A 24,335-nucleotide genomic window follows, 5' to 3' on the forward strand; every position below is an offset into this window, starting at 1 on the left:
GGAAAGCGGGCCAGCAGCCATCGCTGACCCGGGCACAAGTCTCTGTGCGTGGGGCGCCTCAGGGCGCCAGGGAGCTGAGCAGATGGCGGGGTGGGGTGGGGGACAAGGAATGCGGGCTCCAGCCCCACGTGCTCCCAGCCCTGGTCTGGTCCCCCGGGTGGGGGTCGCCCCAGGAAGCCGGGAGTTAGGAGAGCGGGCGCCAAGCCCCGACCCGGGCTGGAGGGAGAAAAGCGCGGCGATAACATCTCCGCAGCCCGTCTGGGCCCGCCCTGCCCGCCTCCCTTTGCCCAGGGCACAGCGCAACCCTTCACTCCGCGCCCTCTGACCCCTGACCCCTGACCTCTCCGTCAGGCCATCGCTCGCACCCCTCGGATTCTTACACGCGCCGCCCCAGCAACCCGGACCGCGCGCCGGGGTCCGCACCGCGCAGCCCAGCCCGCGGGCGCCGCCGCCACCAAAGCCCCGAGCCTGGACCCTTCGCAGCCACCGCAGGCGCCGCCACTTCAGCCGCTGCCACCACCGCAGCTGCGCCCGCTCTCCCATCCGCCGCCTACCGTCCCTTCAACCCCGCCGGCCCCGCCCCATTTCTCCTTTGACGCGACCTATTGGCTACCTAGGCTGCATGATGAGCTCTGATTGGCCAAGCCTCACGTCTTTCCCCAGTTCTCTCCCGCTGCTGATGCCCGAGTCCCTGCCCACCTCCTTGGGAAGGGGCGGGACAAATAATTTCTGCCCCTTTCCCCTCCCACCCTCCCTGCCTTACGCGTTCAGCCCAACCCAGGGAGAGTCCCGGGTCTTTCAATTGGTGGAGCGTCAGAGAGGTAGTGCTTCTGATTGGTCAAGCCTCAGGAGGTGGGGCGAACTGAGCGGAACAAGAAATTGAATGGTGAAAGGAAAGTCAGTCAGGTGCCGAGTCCCTCCTTCAGAGATTTGGCGGGTAACCTAGCAACGCAGGCACAGCGGTGGGAACTGCGCTGAGAAACGTGGAGCCCTTGGATCAGGTGAGTTGACCAGGTGGGGAAGGGTCGGGAATGAGCGGGAGATGTGGAATGGGGTCCAGTCTGCTATCTTTTGGCTGCCCGAGGAATCAGCAGCCCTCACCGCGATCCCGTTCGTGCTCCAGAACAGTGCTCTCCAGCCCCTGCCTCATTCCAGACCTCCCTCTCCACTGCCTGCCAGGACTCCCGGACATCTTCTGTGTCCCTGTCTCTACTCTGCGCGTCTGCTTACCACTTCGCATCCCCGCTTCTCCATCCTTTTTTTTTTTTTTTTAAGATTTTGTTTATTTATTTGACAGAGAGAGACAGCCAGCGAGAGAGGGAACAGAAGCAGGGGGAGTGGGAGAGGAAGAAGCAGGCTCCTAGCGGAGAAGCGTGATGTGGGGCTCTATCCCAGAACGTTGGGATCACGCCCTGAGCCGAAGGCAGACATTTAACGACTGCACCACTCAGATGCCCCCCCCCCCGCTTCTCCATCCTTAAAGCGTGGGTGAAACTAGTCCAGTGGAGTCACATCCTGGTTAGCTAACTTCAAGTCAAACATAGGTGATGGGGAGGAAAGGGTTGTTTATAAGTCCCCTACCATTCCACCCAACGGCCATGCATTCCAAGGTGAGCATGCAACGAAAGGCATCTTACTTGAGTGAGTGTTCAGATTAGATCATTTTGATTGTACCAATTTTTGCCTTTTGTGCTAACAACTTTAGAACTTAACTCCCATTCTTGGCCTTAAAATGTGATTTCGTTGTACATTCAAAATGTTTATTGTAAGAATTAAAGGGGTGAGGCAAAGAAAAGCTTGGCATGGAGCTGAGCTCAGTAAATACAGGCAATTTTTTTTCTTCCTAAAGCACATTTGTCCTTGACTCTTCCTGTTTAAAATGGATCAGGGGGAGTCATCTCGTTCCATACCTTAAATATTCATATATTCAACAAGTATTCACTGAGTGCGTACTGCCAGGTGCTGGGGTAAAGTGATCAACAACAACAACAACAAAACCCTCATTTTTCCACTCAGGGAGCTTGTCTAATGTGGGATGTAGTCATCAATCTAGTAATATACAGATAAATGTATAATTAAAGATTCATTTCCAGAATGGTGCAGCATGGAGGTCAACAAATCCTTTCCCCAAAAAGCAACTCGAGTCCATCAATGGATGAATGGATAAACAGAATGTGGTATACACACGACGGAATTAGATTCAGCCTTTAAAAGGAATGAAATTCTGATAAATGCTGCAAGAATGGACCATGAAGACACAATGCTAGGTGAATATAAGCCAGTCACAAAAGGACAAATATGTATGATTCCACCTATGTAAAATGCCTAGAATAGCCAAATTCATAGAGACAGAAAGTAGAATAGTGGACCTAATGATGACACACGTTACAACATGGATGAAGGTCAAAATATTAGGCTAAGTCTCAACCTTGGCACCTTTCAGGTTGGATAATTCTTTGTTGTAGGGGGCCGTTCTGTGCGGAACAGGATACTTAGTGTTTCCCCAGCTTCTCTACCCACTACATGCCAGTAACACCCCCTCCCGGTTGGGACAACCAAATCTATCTCCACATTATTGTCAGATGTCTCCTGGAGGCCAGAGTAGTTTTAAGTAGTGCTTAAAAACTACTGTGTTAGCACAAAGTCAGATGCAAAAGATTACATACTATATGATTCCATTTATATGATTTCATTTATATGATATATCTAGAAAAGTTAAAGGTGGGAATGGAAATTGTTTGCAAAATATCTCATGGGAATTTTAGGGAGTGATAGAAATTTTGTGGTGATGTGGCATAACTTTTACCAAAAAAGCATTTACCAAAAAAGTCATTGAGTTGTACACTTACAATGGGTAAATTTTATGGTATGTAAATTATACTCCAATAGAGCTGTAAAAAAAAAAAAAATTACACCCATGATCAGTACCATGCAGAAAAGGTGAAGAGGGTTTCCAGAGATAATAGTGCACTTTCTTTTCCAGTCTGGGGAGAGGCTGCCATTGAGCTGAGACTCAAAGGTTGGGAATTAGCTCATCTAGGGGTTGGGAATTGGTTTCTGGCAAAAGGAACATGGTATGTGAAGATCCTCGTGCTTTGAACACTTTAGAGACCAGTGTGGCTGCAGCACAGAGAGTGAGAGCAGGAGCTCGGGTAGGTTGAAGCCAGTGAGAAGGAATGTCATCAAAAGAGTGAAGGGGCTTCATCCTTCTCACTCTGTGTGTCCCCTGCCCCCACCATGGCTTTAGTCACCATCTGTGCGGTGACAGCTCTCACATTTCTGGATCTTTCTGGGTCTTTCTTGAAATCTACTCCAGGTACCCAACTACTCCTGCATATCTCATAGGGGTCCCACTTGGGTGGTGCAGTCTATACATATATAGTGCTTTGGTGTGAATTAGGAAGAGGTGCTCCTTCCAGGCACACACAACCCCATAGTTTTCAAGGGTTGGCAAATAGCAAATTGTACCAACAATAAACACCCTAACCCCTCAACCCCTGCTTCTCTTCCAGTGGTCACCCTTTGGGTCAACACCAAAACAATCCATCCAGACACCTGAGCCAGCACATTAGACATCATCCCTTACTTCCTTCTCCCCCACCCCCCATGTCCAGTCCTTCACCTCATCCCATTGATTCTGCCTTCTTGATGTTCTGGAGCCCATCCACTGCTTTGTCTCTCCTTGAGGCCACTCTTATCTGTTCCCTGGACACTGCGACAGCCTTCCAAACCTGATCCTCTTGTCATGTTGCACCTGCCAACCCTTTTACCACAATTTCCCAGGCTCTGGTCTGGTCTTGTCAGCTACTCCCTGTTTAAAACTCCTGCCACCCCCCACCCAAGCCTTTGATTCCTCCTCTTTAGCAATGAGGAAAGCTGTTGTGGCCAGAATTTTTTTTTTTTAGATTTGTTTATTTATTTGAGAGAGAAAGAGAGTATGAGCAGGAGGGGCAAGAGGAGAGGGAGAGAGAATCTCAAGCAGATCCATGCTGACCACAGTGCCTGACTAGGGGCTTGATCTCCCAACCCTGAAATCACGACCTCAAGAGTGAGACCAAAACCAAGAGTCAGACACTTACCCGACTGAGCCACCCAGGTAACCAGTGGCTGAATTTCCTAACCAATCAGATCAGGATGACTTTCTTATTCCCTAGGCCCCCGGTAAGGTGGTCAAGGGGAAGTGAGAGTAGACTCAGAGCCAGATAGCCAGGCCAGGCCAGGACAAAAGGCAAAGTAGTGACAATGGCAGGAAAGGCAAGCATGAGCAGGGGTGAGGTCTGAGGTCACTGTTCATGCATCATCTCAATATACACAAGCAGTGAGTAGAAGGCAAGAATCCACCCCACCATTCCCTTTCCCAGACTCCACCCTCCACCCAGAAAGCCCCAAACAGCCTCAGATTGGAAGCAGTGGTAACAGATGTGACAGAGTCCCAGCATCAATCTCCCTGCCTCCAGGCTGGACAGTCTGCCCAGGGCATCCCAGACAGAAGTCTGCCCCAGCCCTGAGCAAGGCATCCCTCAGGAGCATTCTAGGCTTATGTGGTCAGACATAAATGCCATGGCTTTAGCTTGGGTTTTCACTCCGTTTATGGTGAAAAATTCAATGAAAAGGGTGAGTCTTCTCTGCTTGATTGCTCAATTCACCCCCACACTTTTCCCCTAGGAGACAAGCGCTCAGGGCAATGAGGCCCCACCTGATTGATGCCTGGACGTATAATAATTATCACTCCTCTTTGAAGAGGGCTTTTAACTCTCAAAAGGGCTTTCCCATCTAGTAAATCAGCCCTCCTCCACCCAGCTGCCTTTTGATGTGGCTAGGACAGGTGTTGTATCCCCAGATGCCAGAGAGATAAGGGGCTTGCCCAGACTTATTCCAAGAGCAGGGGAGAGTCATGCCCCCTCGGTCTCCTAACATCCAGCTTGTGAACCTGATCTTGACTCTGTAACTGATGGCAGCTTCAGATGGTACAGAGCTCAGCTTGTCAGACAGAGCTGAGCTAGCCAGGCACAAGCCTTCCTTTGAACCTGGATGGAGTGCTGGACTCACTGGAAGCCAGGAGTTTTATAGAGGAGGAAGGCCACTGTGGGCTAGACCAGTGACTCTCCACCAGGGGCATCCCCCGACCCGCCAGCCCCACCCCACAGGGACATTTGGCAATGTCTGGGGACATGTTGTCTCCAACTGGTCAGAACTGGTGGGAGAAATGTGCTATTGGCATCGAATGGGTAGATGCCAGAGATGCTACTAAACATCTTAGAGCACCCAGGAGGGCCCCCACGACAAAAAAGGAGCTGACCTAAAGTGTGAAGCTTGAGAAACCCTGTCCTGACATATTTTCTTTTTCTCGTTTCTTTTTTTTAAGTTTTATTTATTTAAGTACTCTCTACACCCAACGTGGGGCTCAAACTCACAACCCTGAGATCAAGAGTTGCATGCTCCTCCCACTGAGCCAGCTAGGAGCCCCTGGCCTGATATTTTCATACAAGGCAAATGGTACACACACACACACACACACACACACACACACACACGAGCGTGCGCGCAGACACATACACACACATACACCTACCTTTCCCTGCAGGCCCTAGTTAGTGGAACTAAAAGCAAATGTGATTGCAAATCAAGATCATTTGAAACACAGAGCGTCGGGGAAAAGTATCTCTTTGGCCTTAGCTTTCAAATAATAGCGGCAGATTCTACTCTACGACCAATCAAATGCCTTTAACATGGGGGCTTTCAAACACAGATTTTTTTTTTTAACCACAAACCAGACAAAGAAATACATTTTCCTTCTCGACCCAGCACACGCGTGTTTAATTACACATGAATACTTACTACATGCAATGCACCCTAATATTTTCTGTTCTATTTCATTTATTTTGAATGCTAGTCCCCACGGGCAAATTGATTTCACCATTCACTAAAGGGCCACGATCCTTGGTTTAAAAAAAGACACTTCTTCAATGTAATCAAGCAGTCAGGAAAAGCCAGTGTTTTGCATGTGATAAGATTATGATTTAAATATTTTTCTTAAGTGGGGGAAGTTTATTTTAGAAGACTCTAAATGCACCACCAGGAAATTCTTCCTTCTGTCTCAAACGACCACAGGGATACTACCCACAGTTGGATATAACCAGAAATAAACACTCCTAAAGCGACACTGTAAGCAAAAGAAGAATTCAAAATCATGGTGACTTAATTTGTAAGGAAGAGGAGACCGGAAAAGGAGAGGCTTAAGAGGCTCCAGCCCTCCTCCTTCACCAGCAGAAAAATGAAAATAATGTACGAACCAGTCAAATTAAAAGCAAATAATAAAAAAGAGTCAAAAATGGTCCATTTTAGTTCTTTATAAACACTTCTGCACAAAAAAAATGTATATATTGAGGAAAAATACCTCTCCTATTTTAAGAAATAAATGTTCAAATGTTAATACGAAACTATATTATTTTTGAAGTCATAATAAAAGTCATAAAGGCTAAACATTATTGAGCCAGGATTTTACTTCGTACTCAACGACAGTTCTATTGAGCATGGGTTCCATCACTGTCCCCATTTGACAGATGAGGAAGCCGAAGCTTAGAGAGGTTGATTGGCTTGCCTAAAGCCACACAGCGAGGATTGAACTCCAAATTTGCCTGACACGAGAACCCACAAACTTAATCACGGTGCCGTAGGCTCGTGTGTTTCTTTTCTACTTCAGAGAGGAGGAGATGAAGGCCCAGAAGGTCAAGTGAATTTGCCCAGGGCTATAGCTGTGGCCAATGTCCAGTAGAAAGTGTTCATTAGAACCAGAAGTTTAGAAATCTGTCCCCAGGAGCACATTCCCTCCTAGGCTCCGTCACTCCGCACTGTCGTCTGTTTCCAAAGCACAGGGTCACGTTGGAGCCTGCAGCCCCGGAGTCATCACCCCAGATGAGATCCCATCTGTTAATACCTCCGGCGTTCCCTGCTACAGCGCCCGCCTGGGAATCTTTTGCAAACCAAATATAATCCACAAAACATAGGTTCTCAAAAAGGACAAGAGAGGATTGGGTAATAGTTCAAAAGCGGCGGTAGGGAAAACAGCAACAACGACAACAACAAGTATGAAAGAGAAAAACAAATTCGATTTAAATCTTTTTGTTTAAAAATTCCAAGCCCCGAGTACAGAAATGGGAAACAATCCATAGGCCAAATCTTGGCCCATAGTTTTCGTTATTAAAACATGACACTATTTTCTGGTTCTAATTCAGGATATAATGTATTTTGTGAAATAACATTATCCTATTAGGCCGACATCTCGGTGTGAGGAAATGGGCCTATTGTTACAGCTGGACGTGCTATCTTTTCTTTTATTCAACAGTGATTTGTTGAATGCCTAGTATGCCACCATGGTTTGGGAGAGCAGTCTCCAGCAGGGATTTTCTACCTTTTTCCAGCCCCTCACTCTCTCCACTCTAGACTTAGAAAGCTCAGATAAAGCCTACAGAGTTCTTCTGAAGAAAGCTGTTTGCATATTTCCCAGACCAGTGGGATCTTCTGAGGCTAAAAGGAATATTCCTCCTGCTTCAAAGGCAAAAAAACCTTTGCCTATTAACCCAGCAAGGAGGGTAAAATCAGAACTAAGTGACCAGGAATCCCTTAGCCATTAAAGATTTCTTTGAGTCCTAAGCAGGACCCCAGGGAGTGAAGCAGGGAGTATTAGGTTAGTGTTAGTGTTGGGTCCTGAAGGCCTGGGGTGGGTGGGAATTGTATATCTCAGAAACTTGGCAGAACTGTCACAAGTACGTGAGACAGCTATGCAAATTTTGGAATCCACAACATGGTTTTATTCAATCTGCTGTCATGCTGGAATTGCAAATTTTCCACTAAGGTAGAAAATAAAAACAAAGACCATGAGGTCCATCTCTCTCTCTCTTTTTTTTTTTTTAAAGATTTTTATTTATTTATGTGACAGAGACAGCCAGTGAGAGAGGGAACATAGCAGGGGAGTGGGAGAGGAAGAAGCAGGCTCATAGCGGAGGAGCCCGATGTGGGACTCGATTCCGCAACGCCGGGATCACGCCCTGAGCCGAAGGCAGACGCTTAACCACTGTGCCACCCAGGCGCCCCATGAGGTCCATCTCTTGTGACAACATCTCTTTGCCTGCTCTGCCTCCAACCATTCTTTCTTAGCTCTCTCACAGCTAAGCTGCAAGCAGCCTTTATGTCTAGCTGTGGGAAGTACCAAGACTGGGGCTAGGAAGGCAAAAAAAAATCTCCATCGAAGCTAAGAATCACTGAGGAAATATTTAGTTGTCTAGGAATCCACGTACTATGAACTTGTCTAGGAATCCACGTACTACAAAGGCTGGTATCAGAGAGGATGTGTTTAGCTCACTTTTTTATTTCAACAATACCTGGTTTAGGAAGAGAGACACACACATGGCACTCATGGTATTTACATTGATTCCTGGTGAGAAGCCTATTCCGAAGACCCCTTTCAGGTCTCTTAGAATTCTAATTATGTCAGTAAGAAAGTCTCAGTTTGGTGTTAATAAGTCTTTTGTATATTAACCTTATATCCTGCAACTTTGCTGTGATCGTGTGATTCCAGAAGTGTGTATATTGATATTTTGGGATTTTCTACATAAATAATCATGTCAACTGTGAATGAAGATAGTTTTATCTCTTCCTTCCTAATCTGTATTACATTTTACTTCCTTTTCTTGTCTTGTTGCATGAGTTAGGACTTCCAATATGATATTAAACAGGAAGGATAAGAGGGTACATTCTTGTCTTGTTCCTGATCTTAGGGAATAAACTTCTAGTTTCTCACAATTAAGTATGAGGCTGGCTGTAGGGTTTTTGTAGATGTCCTCCTTTATCAAGTTGAAGTAATTCCACTATATTCCTCAATTGCTGAGAGGTTTGCTGTTGTTGTTTTTTAAGTCATGAATGGTGTTGGAGTTTGCCAAATGCTTCTTTGCATCTGTTAATATGATTTTTCTTTTCGTTGATGTGATGGATTACACTAATTGATTTTTGTTGAGCCAGCCTTGCAGACATGGAAGAAATCCCACTTGGTCATGGAATATAATTCTTTTCATACCTTGTTGGATTCAATTTGTGAATATTGTGTTGAGGATTTCTGCATCCACGTTTGTGAGAAATACTGGTCTGTAGCTTTCCTTTCTTATAGTGTATTTGTCTATTTTGGTATTAGAGTAATGCTAGCCTCGTAGAATCTGTTAGGAAATATTCCTTATGCTTCTATTTTCTGGAAGAAATGTTAGAGAATTGGTGTCATTTCTTCCTCAAATGTCTGGTAGAATTCACCAGTGAAATCTTCTAGACCTGGAGTTTTCTGTTTGGGGAAGTTATTAATTATTGACCAATTTCTTTAATATATAAAGGCCCATTGAGATTATCTATTTCTCTTTGTGAGAGTTTTGGTAGATTGTATCTTCAAAGAATTGGTCCATTTCATCTAGGTTATCAAATTTATGGCCATTGAGTAGTTCATTATATTCCTTTATTATCATTTTAACATCCATGGGAGCAGTAGTGATGGCCCTTCTTTCCTTCTTGACATTAGTCATTTATCTCTTCTCTCTCTCTGTTAGTATGTCTGTAACATCTCCCTACCACTTGCGAATCTTGCTTTTCAACCATAGAGATCTGGGCTCACACTTATCGTCCTGGGCAATAGCATCCAGATAGAGTAAAATAACAGGCTGTAGACATTATTACCTTCTATGTAAGGAAAATGATATAGATTTTTCCAGTTACAGTGGAGATACTTTTTAATGAAAAGTACTTACGAATGAAAGTATACTTCAGGAAAAACAAAAAGTTGAGTTGATAATAGTACAGCTTGGTCTATAGACTTGGCAGAAATCCCAAAGGTGGCATGCTAGTGAGAGAGATTTGGACAACCCTGAATTAGAACTAACCCTCATGAAGGCTTCTTTCCTGATCCAGAACCCACGTTCTGCCTCATACATGGCAGCCTCCTGCTGCCCAATGATCCCTGTGTCGTGATCAGTTATGAGGTGTGTCTCGGTAATTGGTTTATAATGGGCTCCAAAGTATGTAATGATTGACTCAAAAACATAAAAGTCAATGAGAGATGATTCAAGGCTCACCCTAAAATAATTCAGCCACTCACTCACTTGCATCCTGATAAGCTCTCTTGAGCTAGGTGAGAGGGATGGGGTGACAGCTCTATTGTTGCAAACTGTGTCTAATCCTGGGTATACCTACAGGAACACGACACCAGCAGGAACACTACCACTATAGAAGTCGATCCAAAAAGGGTGAGACCAGACAGAACAGCAGTTATAGGGGGCAGGCTCCCAAGAAAGGCTGCCTGGGCTAAGACCCCAGCTTGGCCACTTAGGAGCTGTAAACTCATGAAAGCATCTAACCTCCCCCTGCCTCCCTTTGTTTGCCTGTAAGAAGAGCTAACAAGAGCACCTAGCTCAAAGGTTGTTGTAAGGAATGAAGGAGTTAATTCCCTCAAAGCATTTAGAACAGCCTTTGGTATGGAGTTAGTTCTCAAGAGTTTGCTAACATTAAAATGGCATTCTTTAAAATGAGATTTCTGGGGCGCCTGGGTGGTACAGCGGTTAAGCACCTGCCTTCGGCTCAGGGCGTGATCCCGGCGTTCAGGGATCGAGCCCCACATCAGGCTCCTCCGCTATGAGCCTGCTTCTTCCTCTCCCACTCCCTCTGCTTGTGTTCCCTCTCTCGCTGGCTGTCTCTATCTCTGTCAAATAAATAAATAAAATCTTAAAAAAATTTTAAAAAAAAATAAAATGAGATTTCTACCCCCCCAAGAATAAAATGAAGTAAAATGAGACACCCCCCCACACACACACTCCAACTTTGTTTAAACCCCTCTGACTATGCCACGTACCATTGCTGGATTTGTGGGGTATCTGCAAGGGTTGGATTTTCTTCCTCTTTTTCTCCCGAGGGAAAAAAATATAATTTCACTCAAACCTTTTTTTTTTTCAAAATGTTCTGAGAGTGAAAGTAATAAAATATCCAACAAGCCCATTTGAATGAAGACGAGGTATAATTTGCATGATAAAGATATATTTCCATTTATAAAGTTCATCAGCAGAATTAATGACAAATAAAGGAAGATCCAATTAAAGTTCCCCATCCATTAGCAATCTTGCTTCACTCTCAGGGCAGGGATTTTAAAAGGAGAGGCTTAAGTTGGAAATGATTTAAATATTAAGGTTGGTGGCATTAAAAAGGACATGAAACAATCATATTAGGATTCAAGGAAAAGAGATTCTCCAGTGATTTTTTTGTCATCAGAGTCATGCATTTCCCCCGATCCTCGTTCCACTGGCTTTTTCGTGTTCACCCAAATGAGCTGTCAAAAACCGATGGGCGTCATCATAATCAAAGAAAACAAGTTTGCCCTTTAAAGCAAAAGAGGTAATTTGGCTGAAAGCAAATTGGAAACATTTCAAATAACGTTGCATTTCCAGCCGCAATCTCTGAAGAATTCGGGCGTTTTGATTTATGCCTGAAAGCTTTGGGGGGACAATGGGGGAGAAAGCGTTCGTGAAACACTTTGTTCAAGTTCATCCTGTGGTCATGGGGCAAAGATCCCTCGTCCTCCCTGAGAGGAGCTGAGGAAACTCCAGGCTGTCCCTAAAACGTTATCGTCAGGAAAAGCCGTGAGGGAATTCACGAGATTGACTTGGGAGCAAAAAGCGCGTGGGGAACACAAAGATGCAAGATAACGCCTCTTCTCGTCTCAGTGGTCACTTCCCAGGGGCTTCTGACTTTGGGACCCATCTTGCCCGGCCAAGTGACCACGAAACATCCTTAGCGTCTGATCTGACTGCCTTTCTTCCTGGCTCGTAGTCACTTGAGATGTTCCTCTGATGCACACTCTTCTCTCCTTTTACTCTGGTTTGGAGAACCGAATATCTCTTGTGGCTTCAGATATCAGCGACATTTATGTCTCCATCTCCAAGGGCTCCCTGGAGCCCCCTGGATCTAGATCGTTCATTGTCCGATGCCTAGAGTGTTCTCAGCTAGGGTTCTTGGATAGCAAGCCACAGACACTGTGACTAAAGCAAAACGGTGAAGGAAAAGCTGAAGAACGGGCTCCAGAAAGGACAGCAGCCAAGGAAGTTTCTGGAGGTCCTAGTGCAGGATCTTTAGGAACACCCCACTAGCATGACCCAGCTCCCACCATCTCCCACCCACGTGTGACTCCTCAGGATTCCCAGCCTTCTTTGATTGGCAGTCCCACCAGGACTGCATACAGTGGGAGAGAGGATGAGCTCCCCAACGGAAAACTGGGGTGCTATCACCTGACAGAGAGGTCGTGGGGAGATGGAGACTCCCTTGTCCACTGTCTATACCAGTGATAAGAGCGAGAACTAAAGGAGTTTAAAACCGAGCTCTTTGTCCTCCCTTCCAAACCTCTGCCCCCAATTTTCCTAGTTTCTCAAGGGCCCCATCTTTCTCTCTCAGGCCCCCAAATGCAAAACGGTCTCGCTCATTAAGTCCTGGTGACTCCTTCTTCAAAACGTTTCTGGCGTCCACAGACGGAGTGTGATGATTAGAATGGCACAGGGAGACTGTCCGTGCCAGCCCAAGACCTCTCCCCAGGACGAGGCTGACGTGTATTTTTCAGGGCCGGGTATGTAGCAGTCATCAAAATAAAGCCCCTACCTTCACTGGAGCTGACTTTTTAGGGGAGGGGAAAGGCAGACAGTAAACAAACATGCCCATTTAGAAACATCGGATGGTGATACTTAACTGGGAGAAAAGTAAACAGGGTAAGAGGATAAGGGCAGGGAGGAGGAGAGGGTTTATATTTTAGGAAGAGAATCTGGAAAGCACTCACTATTATCCTGAGATTTGAGCAGAGAAGGAAGCAAGGGAGGGAACAAGCTTTGAGGATATTTAGAGGAATGTTCCAGACCTGGGGCTGGAGGGCTGGGGGTAGTGGTGTGCAGACAGCAAGTGAGAAGGCCTTGTCAGAGGTTGGAGCACATCTGATATGTTCAAGGAACAGCAAAAAGGTCAGTATGAGGACGGAAGAGTGAGTGGTCGCAACGGCCAGATGATGTAGGGCCTTCCTGGTCACTGTAAGGACTTTGGCTTTTATCCTGAGTGAGATGGGGAGCTGTCGGAGGTGGTGGTGTGCTGGTAAACGTTCAACAGCCAGTTTGGAGGGGAGGGGTGCTGATTTGTAGTATTTAACAATTTCCATGGCATAATACTTCCACCATGGCTGATTTCAAGCTTCCCAATGGCTTCACAACCAGCTCACAAATACCCCGAAATTTTAACAATTAGCTCTGGGGAGCTGCATTTGGAAGAGAGGAGTGAAAGGATCTGACATTTTTAAAGTCTCCTTCTGGCTGCTGTGCTGAGACGAGACTGTGGGGCAGGGGGTCAGAGACAGGGTGACCGGTAAAGAGGTTATCACAGTCATCTGGGTAAGAGATGATGGACCCTCGAAAGGTCCAGAGGCTCAATGACATTAGGGACAGCATTCCTGCAATTCTCTTAACCTTTCCTTCTCATTCACAAAGTGGCTGCCATTGCCAGCATTAAAGCCCAAGTTCAGGGAATGGAGGTCAAGCCAACAATGTCTTTCCTTTGTATCGGGAAGGAATAAGGTCTCCCTTAGAGCCCCTAGAAAACTTCTCAATTTTATTGGCTCTAACAGTGTCTATAGCCAATCCTAACTGTAAAGGAGGTGGGGAAGTTGAGCATTGAGTATTTCCAGCCACTACAGTATAGGCAAGCAAGAGGGAAGGAGACTGGGATGGGGATGGTGCCTGCAAAAAAAAAAGGGGCATGGCCTTATAAGAACCTGCTACAAGAATTTGACCCGTTCTGGAAGCCCAGGAATGCCTTCTGTGAGGAAGGGACACCTGAACTGAGCTCTGAGTACAAAGAATTAACTTAGCAAGGAGAAGGGAGAAGAGTGTTTCAAGAAGAAGAAAAACCAGCATGCACAAAGGCCCTGTGGTGGAAGGTTTATAATATCCCAGCCCACCTACCTGCCACCAAACTTTTCCCTATAAATCATCCATTATGACCGATCTTTCTCAAAAATCTGATTTTATCCTGTTACTTGTTTCCTGAAATCAAAATGGATCTCAATTTCCTATAAGATAAACTCCAAAGTCCCCAGTCTGCTGTTGAAGGCTGGTCATGACCTCAACCTATTCTGTGAATACAACTTCATGCCCTTCCTCCTATAGCTGTTGAACCTCCATGTGTGCATGTTTCACATTTCAAGCTAGGTTATAAACTCTGGGAGAATAGGAACCATACCTTGCATCTCTTTTATATCCCCAGGGGCTCAATAAATGCTCGAATAGATGACTGTGGGGATGATCCTTATTGCAGGGAGCAGGAGCAGATGTAAGCAGACCAGTTAAGAAGCTCTTTAATCATCCAAGTGAGAGATTAGAAGGCCCTCACTCAGTGGCAGAGAGGCTGCCAAGAACGAAAGGACTGGGAGCTGTCAAGGAGAGAACACTGAGAGAACAGGGACTGGGAAGTGGGGGGGAAGTGGGGGGGGAGGCACTCGAGTTTCCAGTTTGAGCAACTAGGGTGACAGCATTGCCAATCATCAGGACGAGAGATAAAGAAGGAGCAGGGTGAGGGATGGGGACATGGTGGGGTCCCTCTTAGACATGGTGTGTTGGGAAAGGCCAGCCAGTCCCGGGCAGGAGGTGTTCGTTTGGTCCCTCCAGATCTCCAGCCAAGCCCAGACACTGAGACGAGGAAATCACCACAGTCCTGGACTTGGGATCGCGGTTTCCCTGGGCTAATCGTGCTAGTTATCATTTACTGTGCACTCACAATGCCCAGGCCCTGTGCCAGAAACTTCCCATTGAATCGTAGGATCCCCGTTTTATGGCTGAGGAAGCCCAGGCTGAGGGGGATGAGACAGCCAGCCCAGGGTGCCCCAGCACGGGTCTGAGCCCAAGCAGGGCCACTGCAAATCTAGTCCTCAGCCATCATGCCATGTGGGCAACATCGATGATTGGTCTCTGATTGCTGCCTTACATTTTTCTGAGTGTCTTGAATTTTAAATAAGCTTTTTATTTTGTAATAATTGTAGATTTACAGGAAAGTTGCAAAGATAGCTCAGGAGTCCCACATGCCCTTCATTCAGCTCCCAGGGCATTAACATCTTAAATAGCCATGATGTGTCTGTCGAAAGCAAGAAATTAGCATTGGTACAACGCTGCTGACTATGCTATCAGCTTGGTTTTGGATTTTACGTTGTCCTACTAGTGTCCGTTTTTCATTCCAAGATCCAATCCAGGATACGACATCACATTTAGTGAAACAGGACTTAAAAATTGTGTTTCGATGTCATTGTTCACCCCCACTCTGATGTTTGCAGTCCACACTTAAAGACCAGTGAGGCAGTGCTGTGCTGGTCCTAGTCCTGTTTGCTCTCAGCTGCCTTGTTTGCTCTGTCCCTGTGCTGCTCTGCCTCAGGCCGCCGACACCTGCAGGCTGCAGGGCCCACGCTCCCTTGTCATCTGGTTTCCCAACTGGGTCTGGCCAATGGGAGGCACTGGTGTTGGACTGGAGGGCGCGAGGAAGAAGAAACCATGGCGTTTTCCTCTTCTCTCTGCTTTGGGCTGCATTGCCAGCAGTGGTCCCAGCTCCTCCGGGCTATAGCTCCTCCTGGACAGGAAACGGCTGTGGTTCTAGCTTCCCCCTGGTGACCCTTGTCCCCACGCTCACCACCACCTCCTTCTGTGGTAGACTCCTGCCTTTGACATTGGCTGGATGGCTTCCCTTTCCCTGGGTAGCCTCTCAACTCTTTCCACCACCCGTGTAACTCGTTTTCCATATTTAGATACTTTTTTTTTAAATAAGTCCACTCACATTGACTTTTATTCATTCATGTTAAGTCACCCGAAATGATATCTGTTGCATTTAAATGCTCATTACTATAAATGACTGAACAAATCCATTTCAGGGGCTACTTACTATCCTACATAGTTAAGTCGCTTCCACAGAACGGTGTTCCCTGCCTGACACCTCTCCCCTTGGTCGTCCCACCCTTGTGGCCCGATGCTGTCACAAAGCTAGAAACTGCTTTCAGTGAGGGGCTCTGTGTACTTGCTGTGGGGCACCTGGGATGAACTCTCGACATCGACCCTGTGTGTGGCTGCCAGGGCCACACCAGCCACATCCTGGCAGCACGACTCGACTAACCGCTCACTCCTTCCTTCGCAGGGTTGCCAGAGACAATAACAGCTGGAGACCTGTGCAGTCTAGCCACGTCTTGATCTCCCAGGGCGTAAGGAGGCAAGAAGACTGCTCAGAAAATGGCTCTAGATGCCCTCGGTGTGGCCCCTCTCTACCAGGGCCCCGACATCAACAGAATGAAGCTGACGGCAGAGCCATCCAAGAAGCCAGCCTCCCTGCTAAAACCCTTGGTCCCCTCCAAGTCCAAACTCACCACCATCGAGGCCAAGAGGGTCATGTCCGTACTGGACGAGACCATCCACAAGGTGGAGCTGGTGACCCTGCTGTCCTACATGGCTTCCAATTACGAGACCCTGGAGGGGGTGCTGGGGCAGGACATCATGAAGGCCGTGAGCGAGCACGAGGACCTCTGCCGCAGCCTCCTGGACACTGTCATTTACCTGCAGGATAAAGAAAGGCGATTGCAGGAGGAGGAAGAGTATAAGGAGGAAGGGTGGTTCAGAGATCGCATTCTCTCCATAGAACTGCAGAAATCCAGCCTCCCGCCCCTTATGCAGCAGATCAAAGAATCCACCAAGGACACCCTGAGACTCTTACTCAATAATCCGCAGGCGGTGAGGCTCTTGCAGACGTACACCCCGAGCAGAAGCGCCGAAGCCCAGAATTTCATCGACTGCCTGATAGAACTGCGGGGTTTCCTCTTTGAGAAGCTACTCACTGGCCCCGTGGAAGCTCGAGACAAGAGTCAGTTCATACAGGATATCAACAGACGGAACAGGAGGAACCAAGGAATCATCGACACTCTTGAAAATGAATTGGCGGCGAGCGTGAAGAACAGGGACGCGGAGGTATGGTTTTATGGTATTGGTCAGGTTACGGAAGGAGCCGCACAGAGGAGCCAGACCTTTGGGCAGTGGTGGTTTTTCCTCAGTGATTGCAATGCCTGCTGTCATTCATTCACTCGACAAAGATTGTCGTTAGTGCTTGCCAGGTACCAGGTCGTATATGTAAGTCCACATGGCCCCCGCCTCATGCAGTTCACCGGAGGTAGGTCTTCAAGAGCTGATTTAATTACAGTTTTGAGAAGTATAATGAAGGGGAAGCATAGAGTGCTAGAAGACGGTGTTACAAGAGAACTGAGCTTAGACCCAAAGGGTCAGAGACGTCAAAGCCAACACATGAAGAACGGGAGGGAGCGAAGCAGGCAAGAGAGGTAGGCAGGGACCTGCCGGCCAGCAGCAGGCAAACTTTTTCTACGAAGGGCTGGATAGTAAATACTTTAGGCCTTGCCAGCAGATCCCATTGTGCCTTTGAGGCCTGATCAAGGCATGTGATCTCTGTTCTGAGGACAAGGGGCAGATGGGACAGGTGGAAGCTCTAGAAGAATTTTTAAGAAGGGAAGTGCTAACATGATCCCAACCTAATAACCATTTGGGACACATAACTATGTATTACGCTTTACGTACATTGTGAGATGGTATCTAAGTATAGGGCTTGGCTGCCGAAACAGAGACCCAGAATAATAGTGGCTTAGCCAAGATGGAAATGTATTTCTCTCTTGTGGAAGAGTTGGAGCAGGCACGGGAACTCTGCCTCGTAAAATTGTCAGGGGTCCAGGCTCCTTCTGTGTTGGCCATTCTGCTGTGCCCCATACAGGACTTCTAACTGTGGACGCAGAAATTCCCCCCCCATCATGTCACCCCTGGTCCAACCAGCAAGTGGAAGAAAGGGGAGGAGGGATACAGCCTGGAAGTAGCCCATAGGCTTAGGCCATTCCCCCGTCCTTACGTTCTCACCGCCTTCGTCCTTTAAGGCATTCATCCGAGTTTGTTGGTAAATGTTTATGTGATTATTTGATAATTTGGTGTAGGTCTGGCAACCCCATGAGAGGACGGGGACCTTGGCTCTTTCGGCCCGCTGTCATGTCCCCAGTAAGCCTGGCACAAAGGAGGGGCATGGAAATGACTTTCTTTCTTTTCCTTTTTTTAAAGATTTTATATATTTATTTGAGAGAGAGAGACTGAGAGCAGAGCTGGGGGCAGCGGCGGGGAAGGAGCAGACTCCTTGCTGAGCAGGGAGCCTGACGCGGGGCTCGATCCCAGGATCCCCGGATCATGACCTGAACCAAAGGCAAATGCTTAACAACTGACTGAGCCGCCCGGTCGCCTCTGGAAGCTCTTTCTGAGCGGAGAGATGACAGGCTCTTGGGTGGTCAGTCAAGGGAGACCACTCGCAGGTTAGAAGGGTGCCAGTGAGGGACAGGGAGAGGGGCCCCGAGTGGCTTTGTTGGTCCCAATCAGGTGGTGGAAACAGCTCAGGCCTCCAAGTTGGACAGATCTGGGGTCGAATTCCATTTTTCCAGGTGGGCAAATCTTATCACGTCCCTTGGATCTCAGTGTAAAATGAGGGGGTGACGCCAGTTAGGCTGCTGTGGGGTCAAGAAAAGCTCTGACTGCTGATAATACCAGCTGCTCTAGAACCCAACACCTAGAGCCGGAAGCCTTGCCCTTAGGATCGGCTTGCCCAAAGGCCCCTCCGCCCCGCTGCTCCCTGTGGGCAGGAGGCGAGCTCAGACCCCCTGCGGCCCAGCCCAAGGCCGCTGGCCTGAGCCAGTCGCCGCAGTGATGTGCTCAGAGGGAGACTCTAGGGCTTGGGACCAGCCTTTGGAACCTATTTACAAAAAGTCCCCATCCTCCACCCCCATTCCTGTCTTAGAACCAGTTGAGGGCAGGGGACAAGTCAGGCCCTCAAGTGTCAGCGGGTGACAATCCCCACAGTATGTGTATCTCTTACTTTCAAGAATGATGCCAAGTGTCTCTGCCAACTGAGCACTCCCGTTCTATACCCCAGGCAGGAGCACCGCCACTGTCCCAGACCTGCCCGGCTGCCGCTCTCCGGCTTGCCTGTGCCCATCACTCCTGCCAGGAAGCAGAGGGGGGCGGCCAAGAACATGGGCTCTGAATCAGGCAGACCTGGCCTCGAGTCCCGGCTCAGCCGTACAGCCCCAGACAGACGACTTGACCCCTTGAGCTTCAATTTCCTTGCCTGCAAGCAGGCCGTCTCTGTCCCCCTGGGGCGTGAGGGGTAGGAATCTGCAAGGTAATAAGGCAGGTCGCCTGTTCCGCTCTACGCCTGTTCCTAGCGGGCAGGAATGCCGGTTCTCCTGGGATTATCGGGCGTCGGGGAGGTAGTAACGGAGCCTCTCGTCTTCCCGGCCCAGGTGGAGAAAGAGAACTTTGTGATCCAAGAACTGAAAAACCACTTGCACCAGGTGCTCAAGCTCTCAGAGAACAGCCTCCTTCGCACCAAGCAGGAGGCCAAGAAGCAGCAGAAGGCCGACTTCCGGGCCTCGCAGGCCAGGGTGGCCAAGATCCAGCAGGAGTTACTCATGCTGAGGTCCCAATACCACAACCTGGTTGTGGAAAACCGGGAGGCAGAGCAGGCGCTGAGGAAGGTGCGGGGGACAGTAGGGCACAGGGGGGAAGGGGTGGAGACCACGGGAGGTCCGCGGGGCAGGGGAAGGGCAGAGAGAGGTCCAGCGTGAGGGCAGGGCAAGGTAGGGCTGCTCCAGGCACCCAGGGAACAGCTCCCCTGAGGAGGAGGGCAGCGGAGCAGGGGAAGCCCAGGATTGAGCCAGCGTCCCCTGCAAGCGGGCTGCTCACAGGCCCGGGGACTGGGGCAGAGGGACTGGTCCCGTCCTGCAGCGAACTGGCTGTGTGACCTTGGGCAAGTTCCTTAACTGCTCTGAGCACACCCTCCCCCACCCCCAGGGGTGATAATACCCACCTTGTTGTACAAAGGGTGTGAATTTCATAATCCCCTCCAGCCTCAGTTTTGCCATTTTCAAGGCCAAAGTGATCAGATTGGGCTAACGGGTCATTAGGAGAATTGAATGAGATTCTCCTAAGAATGAGTGCGTAGTAAGCGCTCGGTAAACGTCATCTCTTCTTTCGTCTTCTCCATCGCCTCTGCGGAGCCCCAGCGTGCACGCACCCAGCTTGCTCTCAAATCTGTTTCCTCGCAAAGGGCGCCTTCTCCAACACTTGCTCCTAGTTCTTGTCTAGTGTCACAGCATCTGGTGGCAGCCATGGGCCTCTCCTCCACAAGGAGGTGCAGATACACCTACTCGTAACTGGTGGACGATTCCTGGGGCCACAGGCCCCCTGAAGCCGTCCCATTCGCGGTGTCCAAGTGAAGAGCTCTTGCTCTGCAGGATTAGGGAGCTGGTTTCTTTCTTTTTCACTGAGGTGAAATTCATATAATATAAAATTAACCATCGTAAAGTGAACAAGTCAGTGGCATTTAGTACCTTCACCCCGTACAACACATACCTCTGGATAGTTCCAGAACATTTCCGTCCCCCCAGATAAAACCCTGGACCCATTCGCAGCCACTCCCCTTTCCCCAGCCCCTGGCAACCGCTGATCTGTGTTCTGTCTCTGTGGGTTTGCCTGTTCTGGATGCTTCACGTAAATGGAATCACACAATATGTGGTCTTTGGTGTCTGGTTTCTTTCACTTAGCATCATGTTTTCAGGGTTCATCCACGTAAGCGTTGATCAATTCTTCATTCCTTTTTATGGCTGAATAACAACATTCCACAGTACGTATGGGAGCTGATCTTTTAAAAACAAATTAGATTCTGTCCCTCTCCTACATCTCAATCCATCCAATGGCTTCCCCTCTCCGTTACACTAGGATCTAAACTCCTTCCCCTGCTGACCCTTCCTTCTACGAGACAGCTTCTCACTCTGACCTCCTGGGGACCCTGCTCCTCCTCAGCCATTCCATTCTGGCCACACCAGCTCAATTTCTGTTCTGAAACACCCCAAGCCTGTTCCTACCTCAGGGCCTTTGCACTTGCTACTTCCTCTGCCTAGAATGTTCTGGAGCCAGACCTCTGGCTCCCAGTTCCAGGTTCTACCACTTGTCAGCTCTGTGATCTTGGGCAAGTGAGTTAGCACATCTGATCCTCAGTTTCCGCATCTGTGAAATGGAGGAGAACCTACCTTGTTGTGTAGATTCGGTGGGCAAGGCAATAACCCTGGAGCAGAGTGAGCTTGGTGCAGTTTACTGTTCATATTAATCCATCAAACACTGACTCACTGAATTTTTTTAGAAGAAATATAGAGTGGAGACGGAAATCGAGAACTGGATCCAGAAGTACGACATGGAGATGGGTGAGAAGCAGGTATTTGTGCTGCAATACGTCTCTCGGGTGCATTTCCCATGATCCTCTAGGAATGGTCCATGAACTATGCCAAGCTCTGGGCCTCTCCAGACAGGCTTCCCTGCCCCCTTCCTTAGGCCTGAGGCTTGTCTGGCCTGGGGCAGCGAAGGGAGAGATGGAAAAGGAAGAAGCCAGAAGCTGGAAGCTACTAAGTGCTTGTCACTAGGCCCAACGATCTTGGCTCCATCTAGTGTCCACATCCCATACTCTCTGTCCCTTCCACGCTCAGCTCCTGCCAGCAGCCTCACAAGCCGGGGCCCCTTCCCGGCAGACTCAGGCATGAGCTTGCCTCCCCTGCTTCACTCAGTCACCCAGATGGGCCTGAGATGTGCCATGTGCTGGAGTAGCACAGGGAGGATGGTCCCCATTATCACCTGGAGATTATACTCCAGTGTCACTGACCATCTGGGTGACCTGAAGCAAGGGGCATGCTTGACCTTTCTGAGCTTGATTGTGCCTGTGATCCCCAGAGGCAGTGCTGACCGTGCTGGGACCATGACGGGGATGCAGTGGGGCACCATGGTCACAAATGCTTGCACGCAGCACAGGATCTGGCCTGGAGGAAGTGCTTAGGGAATGGTGGCCTGGAAAACGGGGTGCCCTCGAGCTCCTCCCCGGCCCCTCCCCACAGCTTTGTGATAACATTGGTGGCCCACGGTCCCGACTTCAGGGCCAGGAAGGTTTGGTAAGCACTAGAGATGACATCAGCCTCTGAGTGGTCCCAAGTCAGGAGAAGGGCAAGTGGGGGTCTTGCTCTGTCTGATCAGGAGTGCTCCAGGGAGGAGGGACTTCAGAGGCTGTGCTCTTGTTTCTCTGGTCCCAATGAGGGTGGTGGGTTCCTTGTCAGCAGAGACCGAGTCTACTCAGCTCTGTGTCCTTGGGGAGCCCTCCACTTCTGGTAGGCTGTTGGTAAGGGAGTGGAAGGGAGGGAGGGAGGGAGATGTAAACTGCAGCGGGAGGCAACAGTTGGACGTAAGAAAGAACTGTGGGACTCAGTCACCTGAGTTCCACTCTGAGTACCTTTGTGAAACACATGGCTTTAGTGGCAGGAGTTCCATTTTTTTTTTTTTTTAAGATTTATTTATTTGAGAAAGAGAGAGAGCATGAGTGAGGGGATGGGCAGAGGGAGACGGAGAGAGAGAATCCCAAGCAGACTCCACACCGAGAACAGAGCCTGATGTGGGGCTCGATCTCATGACCCTGAGATCATGACCTGGATTGAGAGCAAGAGTTGGATGCTTAACCGACTGAGCCACCCAGGCGCCCCAGAGCTTGCATTTTTATGTCCCCACTATGTGCCTGGCCCTGCATCTGGTACACTGTGTCCACCCCATCATTTAATCCTGCAGAAAGCTCCCACCCACTTCCTGGGTTTGGAATTGTCCCCATGTTTCAGAGGACAAATGAAGCTCCGACAGTGAAGGCCCCCTCAAGGCATAGCCAATCTGGGATGCGAAACCCGGTCTGCCCAACCCACCAGCCTGGGTTCTTTCCTTCCTCCTGAGATGACTTCAGTCAGGTCCCACCTCAAGAGGGGATGGACCACAGCACCTCTCCTGTTCTCATCCGGGCCTTGGATGCAGAAAGTCTTAGTGCAGGCGGCGCTTTTGGGGCGGAAGCCCCTTCAGGATGGGTGGGGGTGCATGCGGGAGAGGGTGGCAGGTGGCGCCCTATGCTTGGTGACCCCCACCCCCTGACCCTCATCCCAGGAAGAGTACGAGAAGCTTGACATCATCCACAAGGAGGAGAAGGTCCAGCTGGAGGAGCTGCAGCAGAAGCACGACGTCCTAGTGGAGGAGTTCTCCCAGATCCGGGCCAAGCGGGAGGTCAATGCCAAGAAGAGACTAGAGGCGGAGCAGGAGATGCTGCGCATGGTTCGGGCCGCCACGCTCATCCAGGCTTTGTGGAGGGGCTACCTGGTCCGCTCCATGCTCAAGTCCAGGAAGAAGAAGCGGAGCAAGAGCAAAGGGAGGATCAAGGAGAAGGGCAAGGCCAAGGCCAAGGGCAAGGGCAAGGCCAAGAAATAAGTCTCCCCCTGGGAGCCCGGCTCCTGGCCTGTGCCAGTGGGCTCCTCACTTCCCACAGAGCAGGCCAGGAGGCCACAAGGAGGGGGAAGCCTTGCCATTCCTGGATTGAATGGTTTTTCAAAGTTAAAAGCCGTTTAAACCATACCCTATAAATAAATGTCACTTTGCCCAGGGCTGTTGGCTGCGTGTGTCCATATGTGTAGATGCCCTGCCCATGGGGAGAGCACGCGGGCCAGGGTGTCAGCACAGAGCTATTCCTTCCTTTAGCCTCAGTGGGAAGCCAGACCCTGGGCTGCAGCCTTCTTGGCCCCAGGCTCCTTGCCACGACTGCAGTGGACATAACCAGCCACCAGGGCAGTGGGCTGTGGTCACAGCTGCCTGCAAGAGGTTGGGGGGTGTGGGGAGGGCAGGCAGAAAACTCCAGGATCAGGTTTTCAGGTCAGGGGCTGTCCCAGAGAAATCCAGCTTTCTGCTTTTCCTGGAAACATCTCATCCAGATACCCCGGGGTCTGCCTGTCTTCTAGAGCCGAGCAGCAGTCCCTTTTAGATGGCAGACATTGCAGGGTGCCCCAGTCCCCACCACCCCCAGCTGCCTTCCACACACGCGGCCTGTGTCAGTTGCGCCAGTATCATCACACTCGGGCTGTCACCCTTTTATTCAGAAGGAGAGGCATTTCTGGTTCGTCTGTTATAACACAGGGAGAGGAGATAAAGGCAGAGAGCTAGATGTCTCTGGTGAAACCAAGGAGGAAACTAATTCTTTGTGAAAATTCTAGGAGTTTAAACATCCTACATGTTTGCAAAGTGTTTGTGCCAAGAGTGTGGTGGGCTTGCTTCGCTCATGGCCCACCTGACCCCTGTAGGCATGTGCATGGGTGTCCC

At 49.1% G+C, this 24,335-nt stretch overlaps 2 protein-coding genes across 7 annotated transcripts in view; one reads left to right on the forward strand and one right to left on the reverse strand.

Moving 5' to 3' along the window:
- Positions 1 to 560, reverse strand: part of TPCN1 (two pore segment channel 1) — a 58,761-nt gene extending 58,201 nt beyond the window's left edge. For 2 of the 5 annotated variants that reach the window (XM_045776280.2, XM_045776272.2), the window contains exon 1: positions 381 to 560. The gene's annotated coding sequence lies outside the window, so the exon portion shown is untranslated. Of the gene's footprint in view, positions 1 to 340 lie in introns of all 5 variants that reach the window. The other 3 variants (XM_045776276.2, XM_045776291.2, XM_045776301.2) reach the window with 3 other exon arrangements.
- A 331-nt stretch (positions 561 to 891) lies between these two features.
- On the forward strand, positions 892 to 23,626 carry DRC10 (dynein regulatory complex subunit 10). Of its 2 annotated transcripts, XM_045776334.2 has the most exons (5): positions 892 to 1,001; positions 16,225 to 17,045; positions 19,418 to 19,651; positions 21,316 to 21,387; positions 23,136 to 23,626. In XM_045776334.2, the coding sequence occupies exons 2-5, from the start codon at positions 16,317 to 16,319 to the stop codon at positions 23,451 to 23,453; spliced, it is 1,353 nt and encodes a 450-aa protein (XP_045632290.1). In that variant the 5' UTR covers positions 892 to 1,001; positions 16,225 to 16,316; the 3' UTR covers positions 23,454 to 23,626. The 2 variants fall into 2 exon arrangements, with proteins under 2 accessions (XP_045632290.1, XP_045632298.1); XM_045776342.2 differs by lacking the exon at positions 19,418 to 19,651.
- Positions 23,627 to 24,335: the final 709 nt, after the last annotated feature.

This window comes from Ursus americanus, chromosome 30 (assembly GCF_024610735.1).
Source record: "Ursus americanus isolate L20-20 chromosome 30, mUrsAme1.1.p, whole genome shotgun sequence".
NCBI classification, from domain to species: Eukaryota; Metazoa; Chordata; class Mammalia; order Carnivora; family Ursidae; genus Ursus; species Ursus americanus.